The sequence below is a fragment of the Rana temporaria genome, chromosome 2 (assembly GCF_905171775.1).
Source record: "Rana temporaria chromosome 2, aRanTem1.1, whole genome shotgun sequence".
In the NCBI taxonomy this organism is placed as follows: domain Eukaryota; kingdom Metazoa; phylum Chordata; class Amphibia; order Anura; family Ranidae; genus Rana; species Rana temporaria.
In genome coordinates, this window is record NC_053490.1 from 450,069,385 (window position 1) to 450,093,949 (window position 24,565).

The window sequence follows — 24,565 nt, forward strand, 5'->3', positions numbered from 1 at the left end:
TTTATATATATATATATTTTTTTTAATTAAAGGGCTCATAGGTCCCCAGGGCCCCATGTGGCAAACCTTTTTTTTATAAATGTTTATTTTATTTATTTATATATATATTTTTTTAAAGGGCCCAGAGGTCCCCAAGGCCCCGGATGGCTACCCCCCACGCTTCTCAATTCGCGGCAGCCCCCCCCCCCCTGGTTCTCTGCTCCAGGGGGCCCATGCCTGAAGCTGTGTATGGGGCCCCATAATTCCAGATGGCGGCCCTGTATGACGGACAAAGGTATAATTAAATATATTACTTTATGTAAGGCATATGTTTACAGTGAAATACTTTTTTTTTTTTTAGTTTCTTTTTTTTTTTAAATGTTTAAAAGATCACAATTTTTTAGTACCATGTGAATGATAATTGTATAAAATGATTTTGATTTTAAAAGTCTGACAAATAAATTTGCAGATGTGATATACTTTAGTGGGTAAAAAAAGATAAAATCAATGCTAAGCCTCTTCCACAATTACAAGCAAAGCATTTTAAACATATACTATGAAGGACAAAGGTATAATTGTCCTTCGTATTATTAGTGACCTTAAATATAATACTTTATCTAAGACAAGTTTATGCTTACAATGAAAACATTTCGTTTTTTTCGTTTCTTTTTTTTCATATTCTTAAAAGATCACTATTTTTTTGTACCACGTGAATGATAATTGTATACAATTATTTTGTCTTTAAAAGTCTGACCAATACATTTGCAGATGTGATACATTTGCTTTAGTGGGTAGAAAAAGATAAAATATTTTACCATAAAATGACGATTTACTTGTAGTTATTATTCCAGAGAGCAGCAAGAACCAAATACTGGAGCACAGGGGTGGCATTCTATAAGACCCAAATGAAAGAGAAAACATTATACCATCAACCATAATCATGTCAAGTTTAGTGATTAGAGAAGCATGAGCATTACTTACCTCGCCGGCCTATGTCACTCTGGAGGTAGTTCCCTCATCTGTATTTATAACCAAGATTTGGATGGACCAGTGCAAGGACACCCAGTAGGAGGCTTCAGAGTTGTGACACAGGAAACATCTGTACATTTTCATCACAAACCACCATTCCTAAAAAAAAGTTTAACAGTAGATAAAGGCAATATATGGAGGAATGTAGAAAGAAAATGCCACAAGAATAAAAATATAAACATGGATTCTAAAATGCGAGCAGGGAAAATATATCTGAAGGACATGTTTAGGTCTTTATAAAGGACCCGTCCATCTAAAAGTATTTTAATCATAAATGCAACTTGATGGGCAGTATAAGCCCCTAGCTTCTTATATGTCTTGGATACTCAAACAGTAAAATCTTTCTGACATAATTACCAACTACATTCTGTTCACCTAAAGCCTTGTACACACGATCAGTCCATCCGATGAGGACGGTCTGAAGGACCGTTGTCATCGGTTAACCGATGAAGCTGACCGATGGTCCGTCGCGCCCACACACCATCGGTTAAATAACCGATCGTGTCAGAACGCGGAAACGTAAAACACAACGACGTGCTGAAAACAAATGAAGTTCAATGCTTCCAAGCATGCGTCGACTTGTTTCTGAACATGCATGGATTTTTAACCAATGGTCGTGCCTACTAACGATCAGTTTTGACCTATCGGTTAGGAATCCATCGGTTAAATTTAAAGCAAGTTGGCTTTTTATTAACCGATGGTTAAATAACCTATGGGGCCCACACACGGTCGGTTTTGACCGATGAAAACGGTCCATCAGACCGTTGTCCTCTGTTTAACCGATCGTGTGTACGAGGCCTAAGGGCTCTCTCACACCGTCAGACCGTCGGGACCGCCTGTTTGTTTTTTAGGTGAACCCAACGATCAACCCATCTATTGTATTGTCCTCTATGCAGGGGTTAATGTAAACGGACATGTGTCCGTTTACACCTGCTGACATCCAATCCTATTCTATCTGCTAAAATCAGATGAATGTGGGTTCTGTTCCCCATCCCTCTGCCACATCAGAGGACAGGCGGTCAGTTTACATCCGACCGCCCATGGAGTAAAGTGGGTTGTGTCTGTGTCCGCTCTGCATAATCGGAGTGGACACGGACTTGTTATCCACCTGCTCAGCTGGGATCAGCAGTAGGGTGACCATATTTCTAAACTACCATTCAGGGACACCCTCCCTTCTTAAAAATCAGCTTGTGCTGTAACAAATCACAGCACAGTGATTGGACACAAGAGGCGGGATTTATGATTTCTCCCATCACAAGCAGGGGGCGGTACTGAGCTCTTCCAGGCAGTCCTGGCCAGGACAAGTACTGTCAGTGAGTAAAGCGGTGATGTGGCGGCCTTTTTGGGGGCATCAGATTGGCCCTGGGGGGGGGGGGCTGTGTAGGTTTCATTCCGGGACACTGTATTGTCTTGGAATGAATGTGCCCGGGACAGACCTGAAAAATGCGGGACTGTCCCGAGCAATCCGGGACACGTGGTCACCCTAATCAGCAGACAGATCTCCCATGGAGCAGGTGGATCCGCTGGTGGAGTCCATCCGTGTGAATTAGCATCAAAAATTTTGTGTTCCCTTAACCTTTGCATAGTTCAACATTTTCTGCTACATTTTACATAACATATATATATATAAATAAAATGTAACCTCTTGGTATGGACTAAGATTGGTAGCCAGTAGGGCTGGTTTTCGATCACGTGACTACTGTGACACTGGTCACATGATCGTTAATCCTTCCTGATTGTTCAAAGGGATGCTAGGGCAGGCAGGAAGTGGTTAAAAGGTCCAATAGAGAAAGTAGAACCCCTTTGTAATGACTACAGCAGGTTTGCAGATCCAGAAAAAAAGGCACAAAAACCTTAGCAGAGTTTACTGGAAATTATTCTTTAACCACTTGCTTGCTGGGCACTTTCACCCCCTTCCTGACTATGCCAATTTTTTACTTCACCACCCTAAAAAAAATAAACGAAATGGGGGAAGGGGGGGTTTGGGGAAACAGGTCCTCGCTTCATTATGACAAAGTACAACAAAGGCACAGCACAGTTTTGACCTTTCAGAGTCAGTTAAATACTTTTTTTGGCCCATTTTGCCTGAGAAAAAAAAGCTGCCTAATAATTATGCACAACTTGATAAAGGGTGTTGATCTCCTTAGGCCACACCCTCCCTCATTACATAAATACCCATTACCTGATATGCTTCCAATAAGCATTCAAGTTTTTTACAGCTTGGAATTGGACAATGTGCCTAAAAAAATGATTTGATCAAAATACTAACTTGCCTGATATTTGTGCACACAGTGTATACTGTATATACACTAATAGTCATATGTTTTAGGACGCCCCCAGTGTTTTTGTTTTTTTTAGATTTAAACAGTTCAAGTCCAGTGAATAACCTGAAATGGTACAAAGGTAAGTGGTAAACTGCCAGAGGTGGAAGTAGTAATGGAGTGAAAGTTTATGCTAACAATTCCTACAGGTGTCACAACCATTGTTGATTATTTACTAGCTCTTTGTCTGTATAAAGGCAGTATTGAAACAGACTGTATGAATTATTATATATACAGCGCTACCATGTGCTTCAATAAACTTCATACAATTCTTAATATCTTAAAGTGTCCATTCATAAATAAAGTGTCCAACTAATTTAACCACTTAAGACCCGGACCAATATGCAGGTTAAGGACCTTGCCCCTTTTTGTGATTTGGCACTGCGTTGCTTTAACTGACAATTTCGCGGTCGTGCGACGTAGCTCCCAAACAAAATTGGCGTCCTTTTTTTCCCCACAAAAAGAGCTTTCTTTTGGTGATATTTGATCTCCTCTGCGGTTTTTATTTTTTGCGCTATAAACAAAAATAGAGCGACAATTTTGAAAAAAATGCAACATTAAGTGTGACCTCATATGTGTTTCTAACTGTAGGGGGCGGGGGCATGTGATGTCATTGATCGTCTTTCCGTATATCAGGGAAAAGATGATCAATAACAGTGCCACTGTGAAGAACGGGGAAGGTGTGTTTACACACACCTCTCCTCGTTCTTCAGCTCCTGTGACCAATCGCGGGACACCGGCTCTTAAAGGCGACGTGCCCAGCCGTGCCATTCTGCTGACGTATATGTGCAGGAGGCGGTCCTTAAGTGGTTAAAAAAGTTCTCAGTGCTATGCAAATTTTCTTCAAAATAATCCATCCATGAATAACATCTGTTGTCCTCCATCTCCACACCAGAGAACTCACTGAATCTCTATGACCACCTTAATCAGGTAAGTCATTAAAGTGTCACTAAACCCAAATCATAAAAAACTATCAATAAATAAATGATCTGCATTCTCCAAATAACCTGGTTGATCCTGCTGCTCTCTATCTCCTCCTTCTGTTTATGTCCCCATTTCAGCTAGGTATTTTGCAGCTGTGGTGGCAACTCTGCACATGCTCAATTGTGAGTGTGTTTTTATGCTGGGCATTTCCTCCCTATCACATATGAGCAGCCCATGTGACTATAGAGTCACACATGTATATGTATACACAGTAGTAAATGACAGCCCACTGCCTCCCTTCTCTTCCATGCCCACTAACCAGACAAACACAATGGGGGGTGGATATTACATGTAGATTAATGGTGGTTTTATCTCCCTCTTATTCTAAGAATCAGGCTAGAGGGGCATGACACAGCCTTTGACTGTCAGAAATCCACCTACACCATGTTATTTCAACAACATAATAAAGATTTGATTTCAAATATAAATTTGTATGATCATTTAAAACAATTTATTGATATTATTTATTTATTCTTCCTCTGTATTCCAAAGGTTGTTTTTTTTTAACATGTGACCAGCAGCAGAGGACTACAAGCTCCACCTGTCACCGTTTCCCTGCAGACAAGCTGGGTGATGTGACAGCTGTATATTGATTGGGAAAAAGGTACTTAGATGTTTTTTAAATAATAACAGTGCCATCATTCACATACGGACATAGAAGTTTAATGTAAGTTAAAAAAGGTGTGCGTTTAGTATTACTTTAAGCTCTTATGTTGTCCCAGGGGGTTTGAGATCTCAAACCAGGATTGTCTCCACTTCTGTCACCAATGCATCTCCATTCATATAAGAAGTTTCAATAGAGAAAGGTAAAAAGCCTCTATTATATTAAAATCCTTAAAAACATAGGTAATGCCCACTCACATCATAAAGTGCTTTGTCTTGCACAATGGTGTGAATGGTAGGTGAGAATGGGTTGTGGAGTCAGAGAAAAAATGTACAATAAAGGTAAATAAATAGAAAAGGTCCCTATCAGGGCCGTCTTTAATATGGTTTGGGCCCTGGGCAAACATTTTTTTTGGGCCCCCCTCCAGCTTATTTTGGGCCTGGCTGGTTCACATGTATGTTTTGGCGGCCCTCATTTGTGCAGGTACAGCAGCCCATTGATTTGAATGGGCTGCCATGCCTTTGTTTCCTGCAGAAAAAAGGTGCATTCAGCATTTTAAAAATACAGTTGCGTTGAAATCCATTCTGCTTTTGCACCATGCTACTTACCTGCAGTTCTTGCACACACAAACGCACTGTGTTTTTAAAAGCGTGACCTAAACGTCTAAAAATGCAGCAAGTTTGACAGTGCGGGAACTGCAGATAAGTCACAGCAGACAGCAGAATGGACAGACAGTGCTGTATTTCAGTGCTTGATGGGCATAGGCGTGCCGTGTGCGCAGCCTATTACATGAGGCATGCGCTTTTCTTTGCAGGAAACGCAGGCATGGCGGCCCATTCAAATGAATAAGCTGCTGTGCCTGCGCAAATGTGGGCCTCCAAAACACATACATGTGAACCAGCCAGGCCCAAAATAAGCCCATCAAGCAGTTAAATACAGATAGTAATGCCATGTGCTCTGAGGCCTTACTCAGCCTGGACTGCAGGTCTGGTCTGTGATTAAAAGAGTTCCTCTATTTTACACATGGCATGGGGTCCCATGGTGCTAAAGCAGAATGGACAGACGGTGCTGTGACCCCATGCCATGCCATGTGTAAAATAGAGGAACTTTTTAAAACACTGACCAGACCTGCAGTGAATCATCAAATATTATAAAGACTTTGGGCACACTCTACAGAAAACTTCTATTTACAATATAGATTAGCAAACAGTGACATACCTTGAGGAGCAGGACATGAAGAAGTCAGCCTCGGGAAGAGCAAACTGGGGATGTTATAAAATCACATTCTAATTCACTTTTATATACAAGCAGCACCCAGTGGCAGGAAGGGAGAAGTGTACGTCTAAAGGGAAGCCAGGGGTGCTGTACATTTTAAAACACTGGGAAGGGAAGCAGTACTGTCACTGGCTGCGTGCCGCAGATGATTTTCAGCCTGATTTGTGGGCAGCACAGGGGCTTAACGGGCGGCAGGGCCGCCATCAGGAATTATGGGGCCACTTACACAGCTTCAGGCATGGGCCCCCTGGAGCAGAGAACCGGGATGGGGAGGGGTGCTGCCGCCTGAAATTGAGAAGCAGGGGGGGGGGGCTGCCGCGAATTTAGAATCGGGGGGCCCTTTACAAAAAAAGAAAGAAAGAAAGAAAGAAAGAAAAATATATATAAAAAAAAGGGGTGTAGCCATCCGGGGGCCCTGGGGACCTCTGGGCCCTTTAATAAAAAGAAAAAAAGAAATAAAAAATATATATAAAAAATATATTTAAAAAGGGGGTTGCCATCTGGGGCCCTGGGGACCTCTGGGCCCTTTAATAATTTTTTTTAATAAAAATAAATTACAAAAACAAGGGGGTTGCCATCCGGGACCTCTGGGCCCTTTAATAAAAAATAAAAAAAAATATATAAAAAATAAACATTTATAAAAAAAGGGGGGGGTTGCCATCCAGGTCCTTGGGGACCTCTGGGCCCTTTAATAAAAAAAAAAAAAAAAAATATATAAAAAAAAAAAAAAAAATAAACATTTATAAAAAAAATAAAGGGTGTTTGCCACATGGGGCCCTGGGAACCTCTGAGCCCTTTAATAAAAAAAAAAAATATATATATATATATATATATAAAAAAGAAATAAAATATTATAAAAAAAATGTTTTTTATAAAAAAAAGGGGGGTTGCCATCCGGGGCCCTGGGGACCTCTGGGTCCTTTAATAATAATAATACTAATAATAACATTTATATTATATAATATATATATATATATATATATATATTTTGTATATATATATATATATATATATATATATATATATATATATATATATATTTTTTTTTTTTTTTTATAAAAAAAGGGGGGTTGTCATCCGGGGCCCTGGGGAACTATGGGCCCCTGGGGACCCCCAGACCTCTAAAAAAAAAATTGTCCCTTTAATAAAAAATAAAATAAAAATATATAAAAAAATATATATATTTTTTATTTAAAAATAAATTAAAAAAAGGGGGGGTTGCCATCTGGGGCCCTGGGGGCCTCCGAACCCCTAAAAAAATAAAAAAATAATATTTTTTTTTTTTTCAAAGGGGGTTGCTTTGGGCCCCCAACAGTGACAGGGCCCAGGGCACCTTCCCCATTTGCCCTGCGGTAAAGACGGCCCTGGTCCCTATTTGTGATTAGGTAGTAGGAGAGGGGTTAATGGTATGAATACAGGGATACCTAGTGCATCAAATAAAGAAAAGGTCAGTTTTAACCACTTAGGTTCTGGAAGATGACCAGGCCATTATTTGCTATTCAGCAGTTGCGAAATCATGCAACACTGTACCAAAATTAAATTGATGTAATTTTTTTCCCACACAAATAGAGATTTCTTTTAGTGATATTTGATCACCACTAGGTTTTTTTTATTATATAAATGAAAAAAGATCGAAAATTCTGCTATAAAATATATCCAATATAAAAAAAATAAAAAATCTAGTTTCGTCATAAATTTAGGCCAATATTTATTCTGTCATTCTTACATGTCTTTGATAAAAAAACAAAAAAACAATAAGTGGATATTAATTGGTTTGTGTGAAAGTTTAAGCGCCTACAAACGATGTTATATACAGTGAGGAAAATAAGTATTTGAACACCCTGCTATTTTGCAAGTTCTCCCACTTGGAAATCATGGAGGGGTCTGAAATTGTCATCGTAGGTGCATGTCCACTGTGAGAGACATAATCAAAAAAAAAAATCCAGAAATCACAATTTATGATTTTTAAACTATTTATTTGTATGATACAGCTGCAAATAAGTATTTGAACACCTGTCTATCAGCTAGAATTCTGACCCTCAAAGACCTGTTAGTCTGCCTTTAAAATGTCCACCTCCACTCCATTTATTATCCTAAATTAGATGCACCTGTTTGAGGTCATTAGCTGCATAAAGACACCTGTCCACCCCATACAATCAGTAAGAATCCAACTACTAACATGGCCAAGACCAAAGAGCTGTCCAAAGACACTGGAGACAAAATTGTACACCTCCACAAGGCTGGAAAGGGCTACGGGGAAATTGCCAAGCAGCTTGGTGAAAAAAGGTCCACTGTTGGAGCAATCATTAGAAAATGGAAGAAGCTAAACATGACTGTCAATCTCCCTCGGACTGGGGCTCCATGCAAAATCTCACCTCGTGGGGTCTCAATGATCCTAAGAAAGGTGAGAAATCAGTCCAGGACTACACGGGAGGAGCTGGTCAATGACCTGAAAAGAGCTGGGACCACCGTTTCCAAGGTTACTGTTGGTAATACACTAAGATGTTATGGTTTGAAATCATGCATGGCACGGAAGGTTCCCCTGCTTAAACCAGCACATGGCAAGGCCCGTCTTAAGTTTGCCAATGACCATTTAGATGATCCAGAGGAGTCATGGGAGAAAGTCATGTGGTCAGATGAGACCAAAATATAACTTTTTGGTCATAATTCCACTAACCGTGTTTGGAGGAAGAAGAATGATGAGTACCATCCCAAGAACACCATCCCTACTGTGAAGCATGGGGGTGGTAGCATCATGCTTTGGGGGTGTTTTTCTGCACATGGGACAGGGCGACTGCACTGTATTAAGGAGAGGATGACCGGGGCCATGTATTGCGAGATTTTGGGCAACAACCTCCTTCCCTCAGTTAGAGCTTTGAAGATGGGTCGAGGCTGGGTCTTCCAACATGACAATGACCCGAAGCACACAGCCAGGATAACCAAGGAGTGGCTCTGTAAGAAGCATATCAAGGTTCTGGCGTGGCCTAGCCAGTCTCCAGACCTAAACCCAATAGAGAATCTTTGGAGGGAGCTCAAACTCCGTGTTTCTCTGCGACAGCCCAGAAACCTGACTGATCTAGAGAAGATCTGTGTGGAGGAGTGGGCCAAAATCCCTCCTCCAGTGTGTGCAAACCTGGTGAAAAACTACAAGAAACGTTTGACCTCTGTAATTGCAAACAAAGGCTACTGTACCAAATATTAACATTGATTTTCTCAGGTGTTCAAATACTTATTTGCAGCTGTATCATACAAATAAATAGGTTTAAAAAATCATACATTGTGATTTCTGGATTTTTTTTTTTGATTATGTCTCTCACAGTGGACATGCACCTACGATAACAATTTCAGACCCCTCCATGATTTCCAAGTGGGAGAACTTGCAAAATAGCAGGGTGTTCAAATACTTATTTTCCTCACTGTATACTGTAATTTTTTTTGTATACTAGTAATGACGCAGATCACTTTATGCGTACACACCATCACTTTATGTGATGAAAAAAAACGACGTTTTTAAAAACGTCACTTTAAATGACCGTGTGTGGGGGAAAACGTTGTTTTATGTCTTGTGAAAAACGACAAAAAAAATTGAAGCATGCTTCAATTTTATGTGTTGTTTTTCAAAACGTCGTTTTTTACTTCACAGAAATTGACAGTGTGTAGCAAAAAACAACGTTTTTACACCCACGCATGCCCAGAAGCTAGTTATGAAGCGAGCTTCAATGGAAAAACGTGGTGAACGTAACCTCGCTTTGCTAGAGCATTGTGAAAAAACGATGGTGTGTAGGCAACTTCGTCTTTGAAAATTGAAGTTTCAAAACCGTCGTTTTTTACTTCACAGAAAATGTCGTTTTTTTTTCATCACATAAAGTGATGGTGTGTATGCGGCATCAAAGTAGGGCTGTAATAGTGCATCAGACAATCTGACACTAGCTGACTGTGGGTGGGAACTGACTAAATGACACTGACATCTCCAGTGACACTAATACAGTGATGAGCGCTAATAAGATACACTGTCAGTGTACTAATAACACTGGGAGGGGCTTAACATGGCTGGGAGGGGATTAACATTTAGGGGCAATAAAAGGCTTAACTATGTGCCTAACAATGTTTACATTACACTGTTTACTGGGTACTTCCTACTTTGCCACTGTCTGTAGAGAGCCTTTGTGTTGTTTAAAGGGCAAGGGGCTCTCTTCTGTCATTCGTTCAGCCAATCAGAGGGTCCCAGCCATAAATCATTGGCTGAGACCCGCATGTGCTGGAGTGAATGACTACCTGGACATGGACATGATCCAGCGCAGTGGGGCTGCTCTGTGGTAGTCGGTCGCCAAATGGTTAACAATTGCTGAGATAAGATCATGAAATGCATAGCAATGCCTTGTGGGAAGGGCAGGGAGGCATACCAAATCATGAAGTAGAACCTAAATAAGTACTGCACAATTATGAATGTCCCCTCGTACGCATACAGTCAGGGGAAAAATAAGTACACCCTATGAGAAGTGTTAAAATAAAAATGACACATACAATTGATAGAAGAAAAGTAGGATGACCTCCATCCATGCCACATCCAAATTTTCTAGTACATGTGCAATTTGCAGGAACCAGTTCTGCTGATAATGGACTTTACTGACACCCACATGAGACAGAATTAAGTTTATGAAAAAAATATATCAATCTTTATTTAACATGTTTTAAAAAATAACGCACAGCATATTACTTGTAGGATAAAACCAAAGATATAGTAATATGATACATATATCCTGCTTTGGACCACTATACAGACATCTCCTATCTGATATATTTGTGTTCCAAAATAAGAAAGTGGAGGCGTGTGTATTTCATCCGCTGGTCAACGTGTATTGCTGATTGTGTAGCTTCCTCAGAACCACCTTACAAAGTATCATATTCTGCTAAATATAAAATAAATCAATGTCAAGTTATTATACATACAAAAGAAAAAAAAATGTTGTATTACAAAAAAAAATCATATTAAAAAAATGTATATTTTATTTTGTTAATCCTTTAATGTAATCCTCATTGTATTTATTCTCATTATCTAATTAATAATAATGCAGATTTGTCACGTGGAAAAAATAAGCACACACCTACAGTACATTTACCATTAATTCAAATCCATGGGATTATAATATGGCATCTCAGATTAAGTGTCAATGATAATGAGCAGAGAACACGGGACGCGAAGAGCACAGAGGGGCGTGAGAGCACAGAGGGGGTCAGAGAGCACTGAGGGGGCAGGGACCACGGGTGGCTAGAGAGCACAAGCGGGGCGGAGAACACGGGAGGCGAACAGCACAGGGGGGTGAAGAGCACAGGGGGGTGATGAGCACAGGGAGCTGGAAAGCATGAGGGGCTGGACAGCACTGGGTCAGCCGGAGAGCACAGGGGGGCCTGAGAGCACAGGGAGGGGCTATAGAGCACTGGAAGGGGCTGGAGAGCTCTGGGGGGCCAGAGAGTGCTGATGAGCACAGGGGGGCCTGAGAGCACTGGGAAGGGCTGGAGAGCTGTGAGAGGGGCTAGAGAGCAATGGAAGGCTAGAGAGTAAAGGGGGGCTGATTAGAACAGGGAGGCCTGAGAGCACTGGGAGGGGCTGGAGAGCACTGGGGGGCCGGAGAAGACAGCGGGGCTGATGAGCACAGGGGGGCCTGAGAGCACTGGGGGAACTGGAGAGCACTGGGGGGGCGGAGAGTACAGGAACTGGAGAGCACTGGGGGAGTTGGAAAAAAACGGGGGGGGGGGGCTGGAGTGCAGTGGGGGAGCCTGAAAGCTGGGGGGGGGACACACGAGTGCATGGTGGTAGCCAGAGTTCTAGGGGCAGTAGAAAGAGGCTGGATAGGAAAAGCAGCTGCATACACAGTAAAAGAATCAATCTCTTTATTTTTCTCCTACAGCCTCTGAATACCCACGGGATGGAGAGAATGAGAAGCAGGCATTCAGAGGCTGTAGGAGAAAAATAAAGAGATGGATTCTTCTACTGTGTGGATGCAGCTGCTCCTCCTATCCAGGCGCACACCTCTTGTAGATCCCCTCCCTCATCATGGTCACAGCTAATGTGACCTGTAGTCTCACATCCGACCTCCAAACTGTAATGGCGGCCGGCCAGCCAGCCAGCTGCGGAGAGCCCGGGTGAGCGGCGGGAGCTCAAGGAGCAGTTCAGCTGCCTTGGCCTCACAAGCACATACAGCCCCCGGCAACTGCCCGGTGTGCCCTATGGCTAGTCCAGGCTTGGTCGCAGGGGTCGCAATTTACGATCCGGCCCCATGCTTCAGGGGGCCCCCGTGTGTCTCCCCTATCATATTTGGTTCTACAGCCAGCATTCAAAAGCCGCAGGGGGAAACTGGAGCTCATCAGTTCCTCTTTATGCTGCCCCCGCTGCCCCTCCTATCCAGGTTACTTGTTTCCTTCTGCCCCCAGGCCCTTGTGTGCTCTCCTGGCCCCCCACAGTGCTGCTGGCTTCCCCTCTCCCATCTCCCACCGGCTGCTGCAGGGATTCTTTCAGGATGGAAAGCAGAGGAAGAGACCAGTAAATATGTCATTTACCAGCCCCTTCCTTTTCTGAATGGACAGAGTGAGTGATCGCTCCTATGTACATTTATAACTAAATTATATCTGAAGCACATTGAACTGTGTTTACTATGCTTTAGTTTGTGAATGAATAGGAAGCTCTGTACAGAGCTATTCCTGTCCATTCATTCTGCGCAGCTAAGGTTACAGAGATGGAGACTGAGGGCTGTGTCCTCAATCTCCTTTACCTGTCTCAAAGGTGACACATCAGAGCTCTGTTTAGACCCCTGATATTTCACCAAAGCCCCCACGGGGCTCCAAAAAATTTGTAAAAAATAATAATAAAATGGTAAAAATCATTAAAAAACACAATATAAATACAACTGACCCTGTCCGCTGTCCTACTGACACCGCCCACTGCCCTACTCACCACTTCCACTGCATTACTGACAAAGTCCACTGCATTACTGACAAAGTCCACTGCCATAATGACACCGTCCACTGCTCTACTGACTGACATCATTCACAGTCCTTCTGACACCAGTGGTCGAACTACCAGGGTCGCAAAGATCGCAATTGCAACTGGGCCCTGGCATTCCGCCACTCTGGGGGGGGGGGCAAGGCGTCAGGAAGACTGTAATAAAAGGCCCTTTGATGGGAGTAAAGGGCCCCAGGATCAGTGGGAAGAGCCCCGGGCTCAGGGGGAAGGTCCCTGGCCAGGGGTTAAGGGAGCTCTTCTTGGTTTCTTGTACCATTGCAGTTGCTTTGTTGCTTCAAGGCTTGAGCAGCTTGCAGTCATTAAAGTGGTTGTAAACCCTAAGTGAAAAAAAACCCCTGCAAGACAAAGGCATAGTGAGCTAGTATGAATAGCATACTAGCTCATTATGAATTACTTACCTGAAATCTAAGCACTGTAGTTGGGGATTTTGCAGAGCAGTGTTGGCAGCTAGTGGCTATGCTCAGTTTTAAGTTTATTTCTATCCTGAGCATTTCCTCCCAATAACATCTGAGCAGCCCATGTGACAATAGAGTCACACATGTGGGTTTATACACAGTGGTAAATTACAGCTCTACACTATAGGGGTGGGATAATACATCTTGATTGATGGAGGCCTCACCTCCCTCTTTAAGTTTTCAAGTTGGTTCACCAGATAGTCTTGCTGCGAATGGCAATCACATTTTAATATGTATTATAATTTTACTTTTATGTCTTAAAAACCAAATTTTTTTTAGAGAAAATTATTCTCTGTATTGACTATATTTTGACCAACCAATTGTGCCTAAAAAGTCCAATAACTTGCCCCCAGTTACTTCCTTTGTCATATATACTAGGACGCGGCACATTTTCATATCTAAATATCCACATGTACACTACATGTGAGGATATTTTCCATTCTCTTTTCTCACCTCCCTCTTATTCTAAGACACAGGCTAGAGGGACATGACTGTGACTGGCAGAAATCCTCCCACACCACGTTGTTGCCAAAAAATAATAAAGATTTGATTTCAAATATATATCTGTATGACAATTGAAAACTGTTTATTGATGTTCATTTTTTTTTACTCTGTATTTCAAAGGTTGTTTACTTATTTTGAGCATGTGACCAGTGGCAGAGGGCTAGAAGCTCCTCCTGCCACCGTTTCCCTACAGACAGGCTGGGAAAGAGCTGGGTCATGTGACAGCTGTATATCAATTAGAAAAGAAGGTGCTTACATTTTTTTATATATATTATTTCAGTGCCATCATCCATATACATAAAGAGAAGGGATCATTTAAATGAAACAGTGTATGTTTAGTATCAGTTTTAGGCTCCATTCACACTTGTAGGTCTCCAAAGTTATATACCACAGTACTGTACACCAGGGGTGGCCAACCAGTGGCCTGGGGGCTACATGTGGCCCGCGGAGCCCTCTGATGTGGCCCGCGACCTCCTGCTCTGAAATGGCAGGTTGGCAAGCCCAGATTGACGACCCGCCATACCACAGCATCAGTGTTGTGAATGAAGCTGGTGGTAGAGGAAGAAATCGGCTGCGGAGCAGAGCCCCATAAGCTGATGCTTCCACTACAGCACCGGCTTTTGCCACAGGCGGAGTCTATGGCAAAGTTCAGCTAACCCACAGGATAGACACGGGTGCCCTACACTGCACCCATGGTGTGGGTAAACCGCAGCACATCAGTGTGAAAGCAGTCTTAGGCCCTTTTCACACGATCAGTCCGACCAAATGGGACCCTCAATTCCTTCCTATAGAGCAACAGATGTCTGTTTACGCCCACCTACCTCCAATCAGAAAAACAGAAGAGAATTCATCCCCTTCCATCTGAGCAGATCAGAGGGCCTATAGAGTCGTTGTGACCTGTCATCCGTCCGCTCTGCCCATTGTGGCCCACGACTGGTTAAAAAGTTGCTTAAGTGACTCTCGCTCTTCAAAAGGTTGGACACCCCTGCTGTACACTGTTACATCTATTGATATTTCTGCTTAAACAATGATTAAATTATTTAAAAGGAAAGTTTTCCCTGTGTATTGATCCAGGTATGTCATGAAGGCAATATTTGTCTTTTCAAATTTGTTGAAAAGGTCAACAGTTTCCAAGGGGTGCACTTACCTTTTCACGGAGTGCATAATTAGAATGTAGAGGTTCCTAAATGCTTAGGCCACGATTATTTTTTTTTTTATGCCAGCACTCAACTTTTTTGTTTGTTATAAGTTTTTGAAAATAAGTAATTTGTTGTCTTCACTGATGTGCATTGATAGGCTGCACTAATGGGCAGTGATGTGCATTGATGAGTTGTTACTAATAGGCGGCACATTATGGGACACTTTAAGCTGCACTGATGAGCATTGAGGCTGCACTGATGGGCCCTGATGAGGCGGCACTGATGAGCACTGATGAGCACTGATGAGGTGGCACTGATGTGGCGGCACTGATGGTCACTGAGGAAGCAGCGCTAATGGACACTGATGAGGCTGCTCTCATAAGCACTGATAGGCTGCACTGATGAGGTAGCATTAATGGGTACTGATCGGCTGCACTGATGGGTACTGATGAGGTTGCGCTGATGGGCACTGATGATGTTGCACTTCTGGGCACTGATAGGCGACCCTGATAGGCTGCACTGATGGGCACTGATGAGGTGGCACTGATAGGCAGTGCAGATGAGGCTGCGCTGATGGGCACTGATGATGTTGCACTGCTGGGCACTGATAGGCGACACTGATAGGCTGCACTGATGGGCACTGATGAGGTGGCACTGATGGGCACTGATAGGCAGCGCTAATGAGGTGGCACTTATGGGTGGCACTGATAGGCAGCACTGGTGGGCACTTACAGGTGGCACTTATGTGCACTAACAGGTGGCACTGATAGGCGGCACTCATGAGGTGGCACTTATGGGTGGCACTGATAGGCAGCACAGGTGGGCACTTACAGGTGGCACTGATAGACGGCACTGATGGGTGTGGACAGGCGGCACTGATAAACACTGATGAGGTGGAACTGATAGGTAGCACAGAATAGGGCGTCCACAACCCCAGCTGTCTAACTGGGAAGATGATGTTGAAGGTGGGCAGACAGTGAGAGCTAGCCGCACTCATCAGAGCACCGCCCACCAGAGGAGGGCGACGGTTGGCACAAAGGAGTGTGTGTCCCCCTCCAGCAGGCCGCAAAGTCACGGCCTAAATCATTGGCCAACCTGACCTTAGTCAGCGCACCCATGCACGCGCAGGGGGGGGGGGAGGCTCACATGGTAGAAATCCAGTCTGCTGCTGTAGTCTAGGCGCCAGGATGCAATTTCCAGTCTCCATTGCGAACTGGCGCCTGGGTTTTGTCGAGATCTGATCTAGAAGATTTATCTTCAATTAATGGTCTAGTAGTAGCTTCGGTATTTGGATATAAATATAAATAATATAAATAATTATATGATAAAAACACAAAAACTACTCAAACACAAGAACAATCTCTGAAAAAATGTGACAGAATTTGAAAAAATATGTGGCTAGCATTGGAAACAATACAAAATAAACACAATGATATATGGTAGCCACGGTACCAGCTAGCTTAGAATATCCCATTGATTCTTTTATTGTAGCTTCAATCTAGTCTTATGAACAATATAGTAGCTATAGTTTAATGAATCGCTTTTGACTTAATGTAATAATGTGGTTAGGTTATTTAGTAACACGGTGTCATAACTGTGACCACAAATACTACAAGGAACATAATTGTCACTCCTGTCAGTTAAAGATTGATTTCAGCATCCTATTATGCCATGAAAATGAGGAACTTGTGCTTGTAAAAATGTGTAAAACTTCCTGTTCAAAGCAAATAGACGTATTTATTTCAGGTGTAAATACTCTCCTATATAGCCACAGACTAAGGGCCATTTACAAAGTTCAGTATGGTAATATACATGTGTTATGATGTGATTAATACACGTTGCGTTAACGCAACTCAATCGGCTCAATTGGCTACCTAGGGCCAGATTCACAGAGCAGATACGACGGTGTATCTCCTGATACGCCGTCGTATCTGTGTTTCTATCTATGCGACTGATTCATAGAATCAGTTACGCATAGATAGCCATAAGATCCGACAGGTGTAATTGTTTTACACTGTCGGGGGGAGTTCACGTCGTAAACCAGCGTCGGGTATGCAAATTAGGAGTTACGGCGATCCCCGACGGTTTTTCGCGTTCGCTACGTCGCCGCTAGTCTAGTTTCCCGTTGCAAAGTTAGTCGTTTTTTTTGGTCCCTTAACTTTTAACTTTAACTTTTAAAGTATGGCCGTCGTTCCCGCGTCGAAATTTAAAAAATAACGTCGTTTGCGTAAGCCGTCCGGGAATCCGGAATTACGCTACGCGCGTCGCCGTTCGAAAAAATGACGTCACGGCGCGCAAAGCACGACGGGAATTGCGAAACTGAGCATGCGCAGTCGGTCCGGCGCGGGAGCGCGCCTAATTTAAATGGCACACGCCGCGGGCGTAGTTTTCATCGCAAGTGCTTTGTGAATCAGGCACTTGCGATGAAAACTTGCGGCGCCGCGATTCTACGTGAATCTGGCCCCTAGTACCTAGTGTACCAAAATCCAAAAAAATATGAATTCATTATTTTTAGAAACAGTCCACCACAATAAAAAGGTAGTGCGTTACCAAGCATTGCAGTGATCTGCAACGCAGCTACGTTGTGAAGTAGAATCTGAAACAATGTGAAAGGCTGCAAAGGTGATATCCAACGCTGACCCCAAACATTACAACATTACAATCTGATTGTACAATCTTCATACAATCTCCTTTAAATGAACTAATACTATGTAGTAGAAGCATTGCCTAAATTATTGCATCTGTACACAGTCAGTCAGGCTCATATACTACAATTTTTGTCAGTAGGGCTGTGTTGGGGCTAATTTTTACTTTTTTTGTGCTTGTAGTATAAATATCCATATGGGGGGCACCTGCACCATAACAACCAATAAACCTAGTCTGAACATGCTCTAAAGGGCAGAATGCCCTGTATGATGGCCACTCTAACCACAATGGTGCCCCTATCATGCCATTATGAGTGTGGCATAATGAAGCCATTACAGTTGGCCTTAGGGGTTGCATGACCTTGGTTGTTGACTATAAAGTAGATTGTACAATCTGACTGCAGGGTGTATGGCCAACCCATTTTAGCTGTAACTTCTGAAAAGTTGACAAAAGTTTAATTATTATTATTGTTTATGAGAATAATCATGAGCTAAAGAAAAACTGTAATGCCGCATACACACGATCATTTTTCGGGTTGTAAAAAACAACGAGACAGGGCATCCCTCTTCCACATCTACTGGGCGTGCCCTCTTATTACCCTCTTATTACCCCGTTCTGGCACTCTACACAATTGTTCACCCGTCTCTTTGAGACGCCTATCCCCTTGACCCCCAAATTATGTCTGCTGGGCATCTCTCAGCCTAAACTCGCCAAACCATATAAAAAATTACTTAGGCACATCCTGACTGCAGCACGGTGCCTGATAGCCCTCAATTGGAAAAAAACCACACCCCCATCTCAGGAAGCTCTCTACGCCAGGGTAAAGGATGTGGAACTGATGGAGAGAATGACAGCCAGGATGCGTGATGGTCTGGACAACCATGATGAGGTCTGGAGGGAGTGGCATCGGCAGGAGGACGCGCCAGATGCGGGGGCGGACACGGTAACTTAGAACCTACTTTTACTCTATATCTCTTCCTTCTTTTCTTTCCCTTTTCCCTCCTCCCTTTCTCTCTCTACTTCTAATTGACTACTGTAGCAGTAAAGGCTGCGTTATTATCTGTGTGCCACGACTCACTGTGCCAGGGTGATAGACATGACTATTTGAGGGACCAGTTCTGTATTGCATTACCCTCCTTTTTGTATTTATACATAGATTATTTTTTCTGTTCCCCTCGAAGTCACACTACGGTGACCTTTGGCCCAACCCCCCCAATCCCACATATGGTGGGAACCAGTTTGGGCACTTCCTGGCACCTGATTGCGTTTGTACTGCATATGTGGTACTTATACCTGTAAAATGTTTTATACAAATAAAAAACTGTTATTTGAAAAAAAAAATAACTTTAAGGGATCCTGCAGAATACCCATTGGATCTTAACCCCTTCCCTACCGAGTCATTGTAAAATGACGTCGGCAGGATCCCTCCCTCCATCCGGGTGGACGTCATATGACATCCTGGGCTTCCCGGACGGCTAGGAGGCACGTGAGCTCGCCGCATCGCTCGGGACCTGGTGTGTGTGCTTGGCGACCGCGATGTCCGCCTGGGGTGCCCGCGATTGCCTGTGATCACAGCAGGACCGTGGATCCACGTCCTGTCAGAGGAGAGGAGACCGATGTGTGTTCCCAGTACAGAGGAACACACATCAGTCTCCTCCCCTTGTGAGTCCCCTCCCCCTACAGTTAGAATCACTCCCTAGGGAACATATTTAACCCCTTGATCGCCCCCCTAGTGTTAACGCCTTCCCTGCCAGTGACATTTACACAAAAATCTGAGCACTGATCGCTGTATAAATGTGAATGGTCCCAAAACATGTCAAAGGGGTCCGATATGTCTGTCGCAATGTCACGGTCACAATAAAAAAATCGAAGAGCGCCGCCATTATTAGTAAAAATAAATGCCATAAATCTATCGCCTATTTTGTAGACGCTATAACTTTTGCGCAAACCAATCAATATACGCTTATTGCGCTTTTTTTTCAAAAAATATGTAGAAGAATACATATCGGCCTAAACTGAGGGGAAAAAAAATATTGTGATATTTATTAAATATAAAAATTTAAAATATAGGGGCAGATTCAGAAAGATCGGCGTAATTTTCGGTAGGCGTAGCGCATCTCATATGTGCTACGCCGCCGTAACTTAGAGCGGCGAGTACCGTATTCAGAAAGAACTTGCGCCCTAAGTTACGGCGGCGTAGCGTAAATGGGCCGACGTAAGCCCGCCTAATTCAAATTATCAAGGCAGTGGGTGTGTTGTATTACAATGAGCCGTGACCCCATGTAAATGAGGGGCCGAGCGAACGGCGCATGCGCGCGCATGCTCAGAATCACGTTGCAAATACTCCCCAAGATACGTTGGCTCAATGCTTTGTCGACGTGAACGTAACCTACGCCCATCCCCATTCACGTACGACTTACGCAAACGACGTAAAATACGACGCTGTTCCGACGTTTCCGACGTCCATACCTTAACATGACTTACCCCTGCTTTATGAGGAGTAAACTTACGCCGGACATACGCCTTACGTAAACGGCGTAGCTAAATCCGACGGGTGCAAGTACGTTTCTGAATAAGCGTATCTTGCTCATTTGCATATTCGACGCGTAAAACAACCGAAGCGCCCCTAGCGGCCAGCGTAAATATGCACCTAATATACGACAGCGTAAGAGACTTACGTCAGTTGTATCTTGGACAAATTCTGGCGTATCTGATTCTTTGAATCAGGTGCATAGATACGACGCCTCACATTCGGACTTACGGCGGCGTATCTGGAAATACGCCATCGTAAATCCTTTGTGAATCCGGGCCATAGTGTTTTTTACAAAATTGTCGCTCTTCTTTTGTTTATAGCGCAAAAAATAAAAACCGCAGAGATGATCAAATACCACCAAACGAAATTTGTGGGGAAAAAAACAAAGATTTAATTTGGGTACAGTGTTGCATGACTGCGCAATTGTCATTCAAAGTGCGACAGCACTGAAAACTAAAAATTGGTCTGGGCAGGAAAAGGGTTAAAATGCCCTGCATTGAAGTGGTTAAAAACACTGTATATAGTTGGTTGCTAAGGAGCAGGCCGGGAAGCCGGCCGTCGTGTCCTTAACAACTGGTATGAACAACATGTATTTCTCTGTACTTTCAGACACTGTTCTTAGCCTTGAAAAATAAAGTTAATGCAACCACCACATGCATGGACTGGTAAACTACATTATATTACATTTTTGTTCATGGGTTTTAGAAAAACTTTAATATCCTGTAAAAAAAATTATTTAAAAAAGAAGGTGGCCTAGCACTGTATCCTGGTCTGGAAGGGCATTCTAGTCTGATATGACAGTTTGTTTTTCTGGAGACACAGCGGGACTGGAGAGAGGGTGGGAGCTGCAAGCTGGTGATTAACAGTTACCTGCCTGTTAACTCAGGAAGCAAATCCTCCATCCAGAACTGTCCTGCCTCTTGCTGTTGGATATGAGGATGACAGCTGTGAAGGCTGTAGGGAACAACCGGCTTCTAAATGGCAGGACTATGGTGGTCCAGATGGGACAGTGAGTCAGTCCATTAAGTGATGCTTGTGGTATACCAATTTGGCTGCAGGAGAAATTAAACAAAAATAATTCTGAACTGGTATGCTGCACAAAGGCATATATCATAAATCTTGTTTGCTTCAGACAATGAAAAGAGAAGTCAACTCAAACCTGAACTAGCAATTTCAGATGGCTACTGGCTGGTCAAATCATAAAATTATTTGTCTGCTTGTTCCTGTTTCATGTTTTTTAGTGGTCATTATGACACAAAAAAGGGTGCTGTGCCATTGTCGTAATTTCCCATAAAGTAAGTAAAAATGAATTGTGATGTGACATCATTATATTGGCTGAAGCCATGTTGGTTAAAATGAAAGCTGGGAGGAAAATCTTTCTGAAAAGTCAGGGTGGAGGGATTCAATCCAAAACAACCAACTGAAAAAATAGTTTGAATGGTCTTATGCTTTGACAGGAAGCTGTCATTGCATAAATGGTTAGCGCATTGTGTCTTTCAATACCAAAGCTTCTTCTTCATAAATTCCGGGGGCCCCAAACCTGGCCACAGTCAGTATTTTAACTTTCAGAACTGAGGAAAGCCTAACATCCACAATGCAATGTACTCACCTTAACCACTTAACCCCCGGACCATATTGCTGCCCAAAGACCAGAGCACTTTTTGCGATTCGGGACTGCGTCGCTTTAACTGACAATTGCACGGTCGTGCAACGTGGCTGGTCGGCTACTAGTTAAAGTTAAACTGTTATGCCTTGTACACACGATCGGAATTTCCGATGGAAAAAGTCAGACGTAATTTTTTCATCAGATATTCCGACCATGTGTGTGCCCCATCGGAGTTTTTCCATCGAAAATTCCGACGGACTTAGAAAGAGAACATGTTCTTTTTTTCCGATGAAAAAAAATTCTATCGGAAATTCTGTTCGTCTGTATGGAACTCCAATGGAGAAAAAAACATGCATGCACAGAATCAAGTCGACACATGAATTTTTCTATGTCAATGGATGCAGCAGTGGGTTTTGGGAGCGGATCGGCTTCCTATTGGGGACACCAGCAATAGTGGAGGAGCATCGGCGGGCGACCCGAGGAGAAGAGGATCAGGGCTGCTCTGTGCAATTTCTATTGCACAGAGCAGATAAGTATAGACATGTTTGTAATTAAAAAAAAAAAGTTTCCTTTACAACCACTTTAATTTGCTTTTTTAATGCATATGATTTCATTGCAAAACCTGCAACTAGCTCATAAAGTACAGTTTAAAATACAAGATTTCCTTATTCCATTAAAGAGGTAAGTTAATCAATGGCCAGAGTAAATACTCCATTAAAGAGATACTGTAAGTTAATGTCTGACTTGGGTAAACTGACTAATTTTAAATATAGATTTGTTGGATAAAAGACAGAATGAAGAACAGGAAGTTCTTGTAATAACCCTTATGCCACGTACCCACGATAATTTTTCGGCATGAAAAAAAAACGTCATTTAAAATGATCGTGTGTGGGCTACACATAATTTTTCAGGTTCTGAAAAACGACAAAAAAAAAAAAAAAATAGAACATTTTTTTTCTTTTTAACAATCATTTTTATTAAGAACTTTTTCCACAAATAATAAAAATAATTATAACAGTCAAAAGGTATGACAATGCAGCACAAGTATTTAAAAAAAGAAAAGACATTCACATCACTTATCCCGCAGGACCATCACTAAACCTTGTCCCCATTCAAATTGAACATGCTGCATTTTTAAACGTCGTTTTAAACAATGTCGTTTTTCGGGTTGTAAAAAATTATCATGTGTGGGCTAAAACGATGTAAAAAGCCCACGCATGCTCAGAAGCAAGTTATGAGACGGGAGCGCTCGTTCTGGTAAAACTACCATTCATAATGGAGTAAGCACATTCATCACGCTGTAACAGACAGAAAATCGCGAATCATCTTTTACTGACACGGAATCAGCTAAAGCAGCCCAAAGGTGAATAGAACTTCCCCTTTATAGTGCCGTTGTACGTGTTGTACGTCACCGCACTTTGCTAGATCATTTTTTAAAAACAATGGTGTGTAGGCAACGTCATTTTAATGATGAAGTTGGGAAAACTTCATTTTTTGGACATGCTTAAAAACTAAGTTTTTTTTTTTCATGCTGAAAAATGATCGTGTGTACGCGGCATTAAAGTGGATCTAAAGTCAGAAGGTTTTTTATCTTAACACATTCTGTGCATTAGGGTAAAAAAAAACCTCTATGTGCAGCAGAACTCCTCAGCCCCCATAATACTTACCTGAGCCCATCTAGATACAACGATGTTGCACAAGAGTCTACTGGCCCAGACTCTCCCTCCTTATTGGCTCAGACAGCAGCGGGCTGTCATTTGCTCTCACTGCATTCAATAAAAGTCAATGAGCCAATGAGAAGTGAGAGAGGGCAGGGTCGAACCATGGCTCCATGTCTGAATAGACATACCGAGCAGTGGCTTTGCTCTGGTGCCCCCATAGCAAGCTGCTTGCTGTGGGGGCACTCAGCAGGAGGGAGGGGCTAGGAGTGCCAGCGAGAGACCAGAAAAGAGGAGGATCTGTGATGCTCTGTGCAAAAGGTCCCAAAACCCTTCCTTAGCTCATTCACCAACTATCTACCTTTTGTTCCTGTTTTCTATGGCAGACTCGACCATGGTCTGCTCGCTTGTTTCTAGGACTCCTAGAACATACAAGCTCACATCATCATTTTTTAGCACCCTGCTCCTTATGGTTGGTATTTATTCAGTGCTGTGTGATCAGGGGTTGTTGGGCTGATGTTCTGTCTGCCTTCCAGGAGCTGCACTTTTGGCGGGAGCTGTAGTCTCTTCCCTGTGGCGAACAATGGGTCGCCAATCTTCTGGGACTACATGTCCCATGATGTGCCACTAGTCTGCTGGCCCTTCGTTGTGGCCAATGGGGAGGGAAAAAGAGCGGACAGGAAGCTGGGCGGCGAACCTAATGAGAGAGCCGCTATCTCTCCTCCCGCACTGCTGACAGGAAAAAGAGGGGGAAAGCAGGGGAAACATTCTGACATCCCGCAGCTCGTCTCTCGTCACACCGCCGCTGTCA

General features: G+C 42.9%; 1 protein-coding gene across 1 annotated transcript in view; it reads right to left on the reverse strand.

Moving 5' to 3' along the window:
* The window catches only part of LOC120927671 (eosinophil peroxidase-like), a 38,363-nt gene extending 37,352 nt beyond the window's left edge, over positions 1–1,011 (reverse strand). Inside the window, exons 1-2 of the mRNA XM_040338491.1 lie at positions 961–1,011; positions 795–871 (exon numbers count right to left, since the gene is read on the reverse strand). Coding sequence (XP_040194425.1) covers positions 795–870 — 76 coding nt within the window. The 5' untranslated portion in view covers position 871; positions 961–1,011. The remainder of the gene's footprint in view (positions 1–794; positions 872–960) is intronic.
* Positions 1,012–24,565: the final 23,554 nt, after the last annotated feature.